Source organism: Monodelphis domestica, chromosome 6 (assembly GCF_027887165.1).
Source record: "Monodelphis domestica isolate mMonDom1 chromosome 6, mMonDom1.pri, whole genome shotgun sequence".
In the NCBI taxonomy this organism is placed as follows: domain Eukaryota; kingdom Metazoa; phylum Chordata; class Mammalia; order Didelphimorphia; family Didelphidae; genus Monodelphis; species Monodelphis domestica.
The window spans coordinates 42,812,303-42,827,015 of NC_077232.1; the positions used below are offsets into that span (position 1 = coordinate 42,812,303).

The 14,713-nt window shown below is 40.1% G+C and overlaps 1 protein-coding gene across 1 annotated transcript in view; it reads right to left on the reverse strand.

Annotated features, from left to right (window-relative positions):
- The window catches only part of KIAA1549L (KIAA1549 like), a 365,855-nt gene that overhangs the window by 167,732 nt on the left and 183,410 nt on the right, over positions 1–14,713 (reverse strand). The window contains exons 2-4 of the mRNA XM_056803787.1: positions 10,559–13,156; positions 9,550–10,149; positions 7,229–7,344 (exon numbers count right to left, since the gene is read on the reverse strand). Of these exons, the coding sequence (XP_056659765.1) occupies positions 7,229–7,344; positions 9,550–10,149; positions 10,559–13,156 (3,314 nt within the window). The remainder of the gene's footprint in view (positions 1–7,228; positions 7,345–9,549; positions 10,150–10,558; positions 13,157–14,713) is intronic.

Here is a 14,713-nt window from a genome sequence, read left to right on the forward strand (position 1 = left end):
TTTTTCAACACAATTTTTATAATTGAAAGAAGACTGTGATCCAAGTCAAAAGGTCTGACCTCACTTTACTTACTTAAGGTATGACCCTGGACAATTCACGTACCATTTTTATTCATTGGTACTTATAGGCTTTAGAACCAAGAAAGTATAAGAGATCATTGAGTCCTGCACTTTTGTTGGACAGATAAGGAAACCTGGGGCCAGAGAAGTGAAGTAGCTTGTTCAAGATCACACAAGAAGAAAGAAGCAGAGCTAAGATTCAGGAATACAAGCTAAGTCTCAGTCTCCTTGTCTGAAAAATTGAGATGATGAAACCTACACTATCTACCCCAGTGGTTTGTTGTGAGGATAAAATGGGATCACATAAACAAAGTCTTTCATAATCACAATTCATTTATTATATGCATTATATGTATAATTTTAAATAATAATTAAGTTGTGGGATTTATCATTATTAGTTTACAATAACTAATAATAATACCTAGCACTTATACATCACTTTAAGGTCTGCAAAGCACTTAATATATGCTATCTCATTTGATCCTCATAAAAACACTGAGTTATTCCCATTTTATAAATGAAGAAAGTGAAGCTGAAAGGTAAGTAACTCTCCTAGGGTCATTCAGCTAATAAGTGTCTGAGACAAGATTCTAATTCGGGTTCTCCTGACTCTGAGACCAGTTCTCTAACCATTGCTACACCCAGCTTCCTAAAATTAAATGGAAGTCATTTCAGAATCAGCCAATTGAGTAGTCAGACCATTGACTATTTTGAAAAATAGTAAAATGGTAAAAAAAAAATAAACATAAAATTAGAAAAAATAAAGATGAGTCAAAGACTTAGCATACAGTTACAACAGTTTCAATTTAAGCAACTCAAATTAGCCATCTATGCTGGAAAATGAGAACTAGATCAAGATGAAGCTATTTAATTTTATTGTCATCACTATGAAGAAGACCAAAGAACCCAGAAACACTGTAATCAGCAAGCACTAGATCTCCTTGCCAAGAAATGAAAGATAAAAGATGCCACCAGGTTGGAAAGCAAATCTAGTTGTAAAACATCATAAAGGACGATAGAAGGATATTATAAATAACATCATCTCAAAACAGAAAAAAAGAAGTTGAGAGAGAATGCGCCTACAGAAAGCTTAGCCATGAGTCCCAAATAAGAAAAATCATCTTTTTTTGGGAGAGGGGTGGTTTACATGTGTCATTGATCCAGACCTATTTCCATATTATTGATATTTGCAATAGAGTGATCATTTAGAGTCTACATCCCCAATCATATACCCATCAACCCATGTGATCAAGCAGTTGTTTTTCTTCGGTGTTTCTACTCCCACAGTTCTTCCTCTGGATGTGGATAGCTTTCTTTCTCATGTCCCTCAGAATTGTCCTGGATCACTGCATTGCTGCTAGAAGAGAAGTCCATTACATTCGATAGTGCCACAGTGTATCAGTCTCTGTGTACAATGTTCTCCTGGTTCTGCTCCTCTCACTCTGCATCAATTCCTGGAGGTTGTCCCAGTTCACATGGAATTCCTCCAGTTTATTATTCCTTTTAGCACAATATTATTCCATCACCAACATATACCATAATTTGTTCAGCCATTCCCCACTCAAAGGGCAACCCCTCATTTTCCTTTTTTTTTTTTGCCACCACAAAGAGCGCAGCTATGAATATTCTTGTACAAGTCTTTTTCCCTATGGTCTCTTTGGGGGTATAAACCCAGCAGTGGTATGGCTGGATCAAAGGGCAGTCTTTTAGACAAATCATCTTTTTAAAAATGTATTTTTATTTCTTTTTAAAATTTGTATTAACAGAATTTATTTCCACATATCTTAGCCTCTCTCTCCCCTCTCAACACCATGGAAGATATCATCTGGCAAATGGATATGCATAAAGATTATGTCTTTCATGTTTCCATTTTTACTTCATTTTCTGGAGGCAAACATTCACAATTTATCCTTCAGTTATTTCATCTGTAGCTGTGTATAATGTTCTCTTGGTTCTGATTCATTTCATTCTTCATTATCTCATGCTGTTCTTTCCAAGTTTTAAAAAATTAACCTATCACAATCATATGCCACAATTCATTTAACCATTCCCCAGGTAATGGACATCCTCTTGATTTCCATTTATTCACCACCACAAAGAAAGGTGCTATAAATATTTTGGAAAACACAGATTCTTTTGGTTTTCCCTGGACTTCTCTGGGAAACAGACCCAGCAGTGGAATTGCTGGTTCTAAGGGTATATAGTTTTGTAACTCTCTGGGTGTATTCCAAATTGCTCTCTAAAATGCTTGGGTTAGTTTTCACAGCTCCACCAATAATGTATTAGTATCCCCATTTTAAGACAAATCATCTTAAGAGAATTTATAATTGAAACTGGAAAGATCACAAGTAAATGAAGGATGGAACAGATTTTTCCAGTATTTACATAATCATCTATTCTTACTATCAGAACCAGAAGAAACACCACTTCTTGCTTTCAACACACCAGTATATGATAAAGTCAGAAGGACTCAAGAAGATGAGTACCCACAATCGCTGAATTTAGGTATGTGGGCTGTCACCTGGAGAGTGGATTTGATTTGTTTTGCTTGGTTTCAGAAGGTAGAACTAGGAGCAAAAGGTGGAAAGTGCAGAAAAATGCATTTTGGCTTAATGTCAAGAAAGAATTTCAATAAAAGCACTCAAAAGTAAAATGGACTGTCTTAGATGGAGTTTTTAAGCAAAGGCAGGATGATGATCTTTGTGGCAGGGATATAGTAGAGGGGGATTCTTCCATTTATTTATTTATTTAATTTAGAATATTTTTCCATGGTTACAAGATTCATGTTCTTTCCCTCCCCTCCCATAGTTAATGAGCAATTCCATTGGGTTTTACAAGTGTCATTGATCAAGACCTATTTCCATATTATTGATAATTGCACCAGGGTGATTGTTCAGAATCTACATCACCAATCATATCCCCATCAACCCATGTGATCAAGCAGTCGTTTTTCTTCTGTGTTTAGTAGAGGGGTATTCTTATTCAAATATGGGTTACCTTAATGGTCTCTGAGGTCACTTCAAACTCAGACCCTGGGAAGGTGAGGAAAAACAACTCCACCAAACCAAGCACATATAGGAGAAATCCATACTAGTGGTAGCAGAATTTTGAAAGCATCACGGAATTAAATCTCAAATTTATTTCAAGGACAATATCAAATAATTGGGGAAATGGACATTATTATTACTCCACCTTGCTCCCTATGAAAATCATCCAAGAAAATACCAGCAACTAATAACCCAAATGTGTACTTTCTAAAATTCTCATAAAAAAGAGCTATACATGCAAGGGTACCTTTGATAAAAATATGAGAAGGGAACAGGCAGGTTTTTGTAGATGATTTTCTATAGCACAACTCAATTTCATGGTAAAAAAAAAACTGACCAAAGGGTATAGGGTTCCAGTCTCTAGTGTTTATTATCAGGAAAAAAATATTTGATTCAGTAAAGAAATATGTAGCCTTAAAGGATTAAAAAAAAACCTAACCTGTCTTAGACTAAGCATCAGTTTCAAGGAAAAAGAGCCCTAAGGGCTAGGCAACTGGAATTATATGACTTTAACAGCTAGGAAGGACCTGAGATTTGAACCTGGGAATTTCCAGTCTCCATGCTTGGTTTCTATCCACTGAGCCACATAGCTGCCCCCCTCAAAGGACCTTTTTTTGCAAAGGTTCACAATTATTTTTTTCCCATGTTATTTTACTTATTTGTTTTTAGAATATTTTCCCATGGTTACATGATTCATGTTCTTTCCCTCCCCTCTCCCGGAGATGACAAGGAATTCCACTTTATTATAATGTGTCTTGTTACTAAAAAAAAAAAAGGAATGCAATTATTAAGAAAAGAGAAAACTGAACAGATATAATCACAGAGACAACCTTGCTGGGTGATTCTTTATGAAAACCATAGATCCATCTTTGTCAAACATGCTTACCATGTTACATGGAGGATGTCCATCACAGAGTCTAAGGGAATGGAAGAGGTTTCTTTTTCTCTCAATTGTCATGTTTATTTGTGGAGAATAAGTGTCTTTCAGGTGCTTTTATTTGCAGATGACCTTGAGTCCCAGATACCAGAAGAACTACTCAGTGAGATCAACTGCTATTTAAACTGTCCCAACAATCCATACGGGAACACCAAATGGATTAAAAAATGCCTACTGCTCAAACACATGGCATGTAGTTGTAGGGGGGATTCTATTAAATTAGCCATCAAAAGAGAACAATATATGTGTGCATATAAATGTATATATTATAGTATATGTAGATGTAGTATACATATATAGTATGCATGTATTCTATATAATAGACATATATATGTATATATAATGGCTACAAATAGAACATGTGTATAGTATATGCGTGTGTAATATATGTGTATTTATAGTATATGTATATGACATATACCCATATATGTAACATAGGAATACATAGTAGATGTGCATGTATAACACATGTATGTTTTATTTATGTATTTCATGTGTCAATTATATGTCTAGTGTGTAAATTGCAGTGAATATATTCTATATGTGTGTGTATATATGTAGTATGATAACAGATGGAGAGTCCTTGTGCTACTGCAACTCCTACAACATATTTTTTAAATCTAGAGAAAGATTTGCAGCATGTTGGGTAGATTCACTCTGGAGGATTTATTGGAGAACTTGGATGGCACCCCAGGATGAGAAATCATGAGTGAATTGAAATCTACACCACTGGAGGAAAGGTTTTTACCTGTGGGATCAAGAATCTATTAAAATGTACTTTGTCTATGATAAGGGTCCTTAAGCTCAGATCCATGGACTTTTTTGTTGTTATTGTTAAACATTTTGATAGTATATTTTAATATCATTTGGTTTTCTTTGCAATCCTATGTATTTTATTTTATGCATTTAAAAAGATTCTAGGGGACAGCTAGGTGGTTCAACAGATGGAGCATTCAGACTTGGAGTCAGGAAGTCCTGGGTTCAAATCTGACCTCAGACATTTCCTAGCTATGTGACCCTGGGCAAGTCACTTAACCCAATTGCCTAACCCTTGTCCTTCTGTCTTAAGAGTTGTTACTAAGACAGAAAGTAATAGTTAAAATATTCTAGAAAAGGATCTATAGAATCCGACCAATTTCCAAAGGGATCTGGGACACCAAAAAAGTTTTTAAAAACCCAAGAGAACATCCTACTATGAGATATAGGCCATCATCATTAGCAGTGTCAGTGCCATTTTCTAGAGAAATCCAGCTCTAAGAGCTTACATTTCTGTCCAGTAATCCAACCTAGCTGCCACCAAATGGGAAAGTTCATGTTTGAACCATTAAGTCCAAATTCTTGGAAAAGGAAACCCAAAAGCTAGAAAGGGAAATGTCTTTGGCTCTCAGGAACCCTGTTTAGAGGGGAAATGAGCACAGGATGGCGAGGGAGGGGGGAGCATCTCTTCGTCCATCCCCCAGAACTGCCGAACTAAGCACCACTGAACAACGAAACATTCACAAAGAGAATGAAATGCACATGATAGAAAAGGGACTCGGGCAAAGTTTGGCAGTAGTATTTGGAGTGTCCAGTTGCCAATTAGAGCCCACATCATCAATTCGGATTCTCTAAAGTGTTTAGAATTACAGCATTAAAAACTTGGATGGGGGCCAAACAAGGCATCTATCACTCATTCTTTGGGTGATCAAAGTCAGTGAGCCAGTGGCTAAATAGTACTTGGCATTCTGTGGCCGAGGAAAACGCTTACTTCCAGGTCTGTTACTGGCAATCCAGCTGAAGTCAGACTTAATTCATGAGTCTAAATGATTTTAACATTTCCAGATATAAATCACTAACCACTTTTGTGAGTGGCATAGTTAGGAGGAAAAGCAGTGGGCAGTGCTTTGTTGAAAATCATATTAATGAAGCCAAATTTCTTTGCAAAGCTCTGAGTAATTGGAATGTTTCACACACTGTCAAATAGCAAAATGACAATTACCTAAAACCTGTCATACTCTAATATGGACCTTTGTACCTAATCACCTGTCTTTGCTAAGTAACTGAGTAAGTGGCGAAAGCTTTATCAAAACAAGCTGTGACCCCTTGGACAAACAAACCCTTCTCCTTCTCTCAGCCTCAGTGTCCTCATTTGTAAAACACAAGGTTTGGGTTAATCTGGGGTTCTTAACCTGGAGTCCAGGCACTTATTTTATTTTAAAGATTTGGATAGCCATATTTTGGCATATTTGGTTTTCTTTGTAATTCCCTTTATTTATATACTTTATAATATCAAAAGCATTTTATTTAATGCTTTTGAAGCCATTATTCTGAGTAGGGGTTCATGAGCTTCACCAGATTGCCAATAGAGTCTGTGAGACAAAAAGATGAAGAGTCTTTGTTAGGTGGTGTCTGAGGTTCTTCTATCACTGACCCTCTATGTTTCTAGGACTCCTTCCCCACTCTCTTGCCCTTACTTTTCTGTAAAACTTGAGGGTTAAGATAAATGATCTCTGGGAGAGCCTCTTCTAGCACTGACATTTTAGATGCACAGATTTTATGACTACTTTTCCAGACCTCAGTTTCTCTAGATGTAAATGGCCTCTGTACCTAAGGACTTGCTTTTGTTAAATAACAGGTTATTGGTCTTACCAATAATTAGCTTTAGACAGATCATTTCACCTCTCTAAGACTCAGTTTCCTTTTCTGTAAAAATGGGGAAATTGAATTTGATGATTCCTAGGGTTCATTCTAGCTTGGACAGTCTTCATTTAAGTATTTTTCCATGGCTACATGTTTCATGTTCTTCCCCTCTCCTCTTCTCTCCCCCCTCCCGGTGCTGACAAGCAATTTCACTGGGCTGTGTATGTATTATCACCCAATACCTATTTTGGACATTCTTTGGCTTCATGTCTCTGGATCCTACTTCCCTTGTAGGTCCATTGGCAGACACAGGAAGGACCAGGTTGGGGCACATCACACCAGATCATCCTGAAGAGTTCCCTCTAGCTCTATTATTCTGTTGTGCTACTGAGAGAAGAGAGCATTACCAGGCTCTTGAGGCATTTCTTCTAATGTTTTAGGGGAGAATATAGTCATGATGCATGAAAGAAAATCTATAGCTCTGGTTGGAAAAGAGAGACACAGATGAATTAATCTGGCTTCAAAGAGAGCAAAAAGAAAAGAAGGTAGAGCTCTGGTAGCTTACGTGTGCATAGATATCAGTCTGGCGGAAAGCTTTCTGCAGCGCTTGTGTGAGTCCTTTGGCTATGTCAGGCTTCAGGGGATCACTGATCTGCGATTTCCTCTGGGTTAGAAAGAGAACTGTTCAACAAAACACATACACACATTAGTGCAGAGTGGTCACATTCCATCCTCTCAGACCATCTGGTTTTAACTTGTTCTCTCCTGTCCATATCCTCCATAAAAATGATGCATATGGCCGGACTTGTTCAGAACCCTCATTGAAGATCCCATGAAGAGTCCCAAGAAGAGCAAGTCCCAGAATCCACTTAAAACACATATAGGGGTATAGGGGACAACTTGGAGACTCAGCAAATGGAGAGCCAGGTCTAGAGATGGGAGTTCCTGGGCTCAAATCTGACTTCAGACACTTCCTAGCTGTGTAGCCCTGGACAAGTCACCTAATCCCCATTGCCAAAGTCCTTAAAACTCCTCTGCCTTGGAATCAATATACAAAGATGGAAGGTAAGGATTTAAAAAGAAAACAATGGTATAACTCAATTTGTAGCTACCTTTCCAAGGGATGGAAACTGGAGCTGGATGTGGGGGGCCAACAGAGGATATGTCTAGAAAGTATGATATGTATTAGGGCAGTTGGGGCCAACATCTCATTTTAAGGAATACTGAGGCTCCATATGGAGGTAGAAAGTGTAAGCAAGGGAGCAAGAGAACCATTAAGCAGTGGTTTAAAGATGGACCTCCAGATGGAGTAAAGGATAATGTTCCAACTCTTCCAAGGGGATCCTCTTTTTATATTGAATCAGCAGAGTAGAACAAGAAGGAAGAGACATCTAGGAATCACCAACATTCATGTGTTCTCTCTCATTATCCTGCTGAGTCACTAATCAGCATTAGACCAACCAGGCTTGGCATCACAGTCAAGTAAAAGCAGTTCTGGTTGCCTCAATGTTGACTGACAGCTCAGTAAGGCAGTGAAGTGGGCAGAAAGAAGGAGAAAGAATGAAATGGTTTCTTTCTCTTCCATTTTAATTTGTGTCCCATAACTATTTCCAGAACCCCATTAATAAAAAATTTCCCACATGAGGGCTTCATATTACCTCTAAGGGTTTCTATGAGTGTCCTAACTCATCTACAGATATTGGCAATAATAAGTAGCTATTAAAGAAGGGCAACGAGGGGGTGCTCTGTGCATAGAGAGCTAGACTTGAAGTTAGGAAGGCTCATCTCTCCAAGTTTGAATACAGCCTCAGACACTTACTAGCTGTGTGACTCTGGGCAAGTCACTTCACCCTGTTTGCCTCAGTTTCCTAATCAGTAAAATGAGCTGGAGAAGGAAATGGCAAACTCTTTGTGTGACCCTGAGCAAATCACTTCACCTTTGTATCAGTTTCCTCATATGTCAAGTGAGCCAGAGAAGGAAACGGTAAACCATTCCAAGATCTTTGCCAAGAAAATCCCAAATGGGACCACGAAGAGTCAGAGATGACTAAAAAAATATAGCAATACCAAATAAACCCTCTGAAGCTAGAGGAGATACTAGACTTTGTGCTAGGATTAGGTTCATTATGCCTTTTTTTACACTGGAATCTATTTAAATAGATAATTTCATTTCCTTTTCAGCTTGGGGGGTAGTAAGAGAAGAGTAGAAAAACAGAGATCAGTGCATTCAGCATTGACATATTCTTTAAAATAATTTATCAACCCCCTTTTCATAGCAGAGCCAAAGAATACTATTAATAGCATGCTGTGTGTTCTAGGCCATCTCTACTGCAATCAGAAACTGCATTTCATTAACCCTACTGCTGCTGGAGGAATTAAAAAATGCCTGCAAAGCTTAACCATGACCCTCCCTCTTCCTGAGTCACATTAATATGGGTGGATAGCATGGAGAGCTTCAGAGTCAAGAGAAGCAGCATTCAAGTCCTGCCTCTGAAACATGCTAGCCATGTGATCAGGGAGAGTCTCCCAGCACCTCCAGACAAATCTCTAGGAATGTAATAGATGTCATTGATCTAAACTGGTGGAGGGAGTTTCCTACATCAATAAATAAATCAAAGATCTGATAAAAGTGAACAAATAAAACCCCAATCCCCCCAAACAAAAATATCAATATGGAACATATGTAACTTAGCAACTATGTTCCATAATTTACTCTTTGATATTATTTAACTTAATATTTTATATACATTCTTTTAATTTATTTATGATCTTTTATAATCCAAAGGGAGGAAAATATCCCATCACTATAAGAAAAACAAAAACAACTAAACTTTTTTTCCTCCCACCTCTAAGACCAGGATATACTATTGTTTCTGAAACTCTCACCTGTCTTCACCATCAGTTTCCTGGACATCTGGCACTCTAGATTCAAGGTGGTTTTGCCAGTTGTGACTGCAGTAGTTGAAGCCACTGGGAGAGCAGTTGATGTGTTTTCCACAGGTAAGGGAGGGAGTTTAGTCACCTTTCCTGATGTAGTAATAGATGTCAAAGCCGCCATGATCGTCAGCGGGAAGGCGGTAGAGGTTCTGGGAGTTTCTGAGTTGGTCGATTTGTGGAAGTCTGATTGCATGGCTTGAGATTTACCAGGGAAATGTGTTGTTGACAACCTTGCAGCAGCTGTGATCACATTTGCCTGTGTGGTTCTCTGGGACATGGGTGCAAAGGGGGGCACTGTGGGAGTCTCGACTGTCTTGATCGTACCTGCAACCATCTGGGAGCCTGGTGTTCCAATGGGAGTACCATTTTTAGCCAGCACTGGGGTCAAGGTGCTCTTGGCTACCATTGCTGAGGGAACAGAGAGTTTATTTTCAGTCCCCTTGGACACTAAGGCTGCAGACAAAGCGGACAGAGTATATTTTCCTATAAAACGTGTGGCTGATGTTGATGCTACAGTTGGCACCACCTCAGGGGACACAGAAGAGTATGCTGCAATGAGAGAACAAATACAATTTGTGTGGTCAGAAAAACACAAGGAAGAGGCATTGGCAATGAATGGATGTCACTTATGAGACTACTTAGTTGCGAAGGGTTGGTGCTAAGGGCATGCTAGGACAGGGAGATTTTAGTTCAAATAACTTTAGATTCATTAGGTCAGGATAGTTGTGATGAAATATGTTGCTGCTCCTTAATAAACATATTTAAGTTCTGAATACTTCTGGACAAACAGTTGGCCAGAAGGATCAGAATTGGGGCTTTTCAGGAGCTCTGTTCCATTACAAGAAGTGTGTGTGTGTGTGTGTGTGTGTGTGTGTGTGTGTGTGTGTGTTTTCCCTCAGAGGAAGGCTAGATAATGATGTTGACCTTGAAGATGCTTTGGCCGTGGAAGTGGTCATACCTGAGCGTTGGGAACCAGGAACCAAACTACTTGCATGAGCAGTTGCAACAGTCCAATTCTCAGGGACTGGAGAAGTCAGTGGTACTTTAGGTGCTGTCTTGAATAAGGCATGGGTTAGTGTAGGAAGAACAGCAGCAGAAAATGTCCAAGGCTTATGGCCACGCTGGAATGGCACAGAAGTGTTTATCATAGGCGATGGATGGCGAGTACTGGCAAATGAGGTTCTTGTCTCTGTTTCCCCGGGAAGCTTCTCCTGAAGGCTGATGGGGGGAGTTAAATCTGACAAGGCTGGTGGAAGAGATGTCAAAAGTGGAGGCGATTTTGAGGGAAGACGTGAAAGATGTTGACGGATAGTTGTGAAAGCTTCCTGCATAGCGAGGAGTGGTCTGAGTGATGTTTCAGGGTCACGGGTGATGTTTTTATGGTTTGTGGGCCAAAAGTCTGTAGAGTTTCCAATTGTAGTAACTCTGGAATGGTGTATGGCTTGTCCTGTGCTTAGATTAAGGGATGGATGCTGAACACTGAACTCCTTAGCAGAGGTAGGATGCAAATAAGCATCTCTGACATCTGGAGAATGTATCACTTTGGCAGTAGAATTTGGGCTATGGAGAGCACTGGCTTTGGCAGAATGGGTTACTGATGATGTGGGCCTTTTTTCATGTCCATTTAAACTATAATCTTTTTGGTGAGCCAAGACAGGAATTGCTGATTCTAAGAAATGGGACCCAGTTTCTCCTGAAAGAAAACTCTGGGAAAGAGCTGTGCTTGTTGACCCTTGGGTTTTTGCTGGTACAGAAGAATGAAGAGTATGGGCTGAAGAAAGAACTGCTGCCTCTTGCTTAGAGGCTGATGTGGTGATTCTAGCAGGATTTGCAGGGGCCACCATGATCTCAGACTTAGCATCCACAATGGGAGAAGACCTCAAAGCCATGAATGACTGCTCTGTTGGTGGGATAGGAGGAACAGGCAACTCTGAGAGAGTGAGACTCGCTTGTGGTTCTGTGATGATCGCAGCTGGAATGTGATTGGTGGTCAAATCTGATGTGGTCTCAATCAAAGTGGATTGGCTGGTAGCCTCCTGAGGAGGAGATACCACCATATTGGCTTTTTCATTTTCCATAAAAACACCCATCAAGCTGCCTTCTTTTCCTGGGGGAAGACTTGAAGTTGTAGAATATTGGATAGAGGACTGGCCTGACTCCATGAGGAACAAGTTTGCAAGAGTCCCATCCTTGTCCTTTTCTTTAAAAGTTGGATTTTTTGCTGCCACAAGTAGAGTAGATGCCCTGCTCCATGACTGCCATGGGAAATCAGATGTAGACAGAGAGGTTGGTTCATTTTTTGTTGCCGATGAAGAAGTGGTATGAGTAGCAGTTGCTTCACCAACAGTGACCAAAGACAAAGTGGCTGGCCCCAAAGAGGAAGGGCCACGTTTCACAGATTGGGACACTGCTCCCACCTCCTCAGAAGCTGGTGACAAATGAACAGGCTTGTTTAATGTAGCATGGATGGATGGACTGTGTCTCCTTTCCATTGAAGCAGTTCCTCCATCTATGCTTTGGACAAGTCTGGACCCCACTTCAGGCATCTCTGATGAACTCTCAAAAGCCGGCCAGGACACACTGCCATGGGCCCTTTTAGTCACTCTTGATTTGAATGGTTGAGTGTGGACTGGGCCTGAAGAAGACACATCTGTGAACTTCAACAATGTGGGGATTTGACTTGGAAGCCAAGGTAGACTTCCAGGCGCAACTGGTGAGGAAGACAGATGGGGTATGTCTGGCATGGAATTCACAAACACAGATGTAGATGGGCTTTCTAGGTTCAGTCTCTCACTTGGGACCAGTCTAGAATACTGTGCTGTTGTAGATCCAGAAAAATCCAGACTGAGTCTGTCTGTTAATTCTTGGGCCTTTCTGGATGGAGGGTGATTTGTTTTACTGGAAAGAGGATCTAAGGGATTATCTGTACTTTTTCTATGGGAAGAATCATGGGGAGCTCTCTGGGGGAATGAAGGCACTTTGACTGGTAGCTTAGTAGGTTTAGAAAATATGATAGTATGAGGTGAGCCAGGAACAGATGAAGAGAGTGATGGGGATGGAAGAGCTGAGACAATGTCTGACCCTGGTGTGTGCTGGTTTGGAATGGAAGGTGGTCCTAATGGCATTAGCTGAGATGATAGGACAGCACTCGACAATGTCACAGATGGTGTTGTGGACAATGGGACAGACATGTTGGGTTGAGGCAAACCTGACACGTCAGCTACTTCATCCGAATCTCGAAGTCTTGGATGGGCGAGAGCCTGGGCCAACTCCTTGGGAGGATCCAGGGGTGCACTATGCCCACTCCCTTGGTAAAGGGCAGAAGAGAAATCTGTCTGAGACCTAGTTCTAGAGGGAGGATGAGCCAGAGTGGATCTGATTATCTGAAGCAAGCTTGCATTTTCAGGGAAATGTCTCATGGGGTCTTTGAGCCTATCAACATTTGAGGAAGACTTTAATTCCCAAGAAGGCCATGTTGGTGATGTTGATGTAGATCGCCGAAGGTTTGCAAATGAGTGTGGGGTTAGGGTAACATTCATCCACGAATGGTTGGTACCTGTAAAAATAAAGAATATTTGTGTATTTTAATTTTGTCATTTGGTTCCCATTGGAGGAATGAATCATGGAAGCCAAGAGTGGGATAAGTCAGGTTTTCCATTCTATGGTGATAAAATGGGAATAAATATAATTAGAAGACACTGAAGTATAAAACCACCATCTGAGAAAGAGAATAAAGTAGAATGGCTGTTTCTTCTAGATTAACAGCTGCACTAAACAGCTGAAAACATCTAGCATAGAGATTGTGTGTGAAGCACAAGGAAATTGTTTTCCAAACTACCCAAGTTTGGAATTATTTCACCCATGTGGCTTCTTATGTTGGAAAGATTCCCCGAGGAAATCCTATCAATCAAAAAAAATGCAACAGATTTCCTTTTTCAGGCAACTTCACAAAGGAAAAATACTCTGAGGCGACCAAAGAAAGAGGTCACCAAGTATATATTCAGAGGTTGATTCATTATAAGACCTTCCTCTTTTTTGCCAACACTACCATGGAAAAACAACATGCAGGTAAGCAAGACTTTATTAAGGCATAAAAAAGATTTTTAAAGGAGAAGAGGCAGAGAGAAAAAAGCATCAGGTAACTGGACATTTGATGCGAGCTGGATAGAGATGTGGCAAATGGGGCTGCCGAGTAAGCCCATTGGATTACATAGCTAGAAATGGAAGGGCCTTTAGAAGCCATTGAGTTAGGCTAATGTCTGCATTTTGTGCATGAGGAAACAGAACCCTTTGGTGAAATGATTTACCCAAGATCACCCGCATAACAAGTGACACAGTGAAGACTAAAACCCTGATCTTGTAGCTCCAGATTCAATGATCTTTCTGGGACATCTTGTTGCCTTCCTTTTCTCCCAAATTCCAAGGTAGAGATAGTAATGAAGAATTCTGAATATGGAGGTAAAAAGCTGTGATTCAAAACCCAACTCTGCCATTTCTTACATGAGTGATTTCCGTTTTCTGGCCTTCATTTTCTTCATCTTTATTTTTTTTAAATAGTATTTTATTTGATCATTTCCATGCATTATTCATTAAAGACAAAGATCATTTTCTTTTCCTCCCTCCCACTCCCCATAGCCGACGCGTGATTCCACTGGGTATCACATGTGTTCTTGATTCGAACCCATTGCCATGTTGTTAGTATTTGCATTAGAGTGTTCGTTTAGAGTCTCTCCTCTGTCATGTCCCCTCAGCCATTGTAGTCAGGCAGTTGCTTTTCCTCGGTGTTCTACTCCCTCAGTTTGTCCTCTGCTTATGGATAGCGTTTTTTCTCCTAGATCCCTGCAGATTGTTCAGGGACATTACACTGCCACTAATGGAGAAGTCCACTACGTTCGATTATACCACAGAGTATTAGTCTCTGTGTACAATGTTCTCCTGGTTCTGCTCCTCTCGCTCTGCATCACTTCCTGGAGGTTGTTCCAGTCTCCATGGAATTCCTCCACTTTATTATTCCTTTCAGCACAATAGTATTCCATCACCAACATATACCACAATTTGTTCAGCCATTCCCCAATTGATGGGCATCCCCTTGTTTTCCAATTTTTCCTCATCT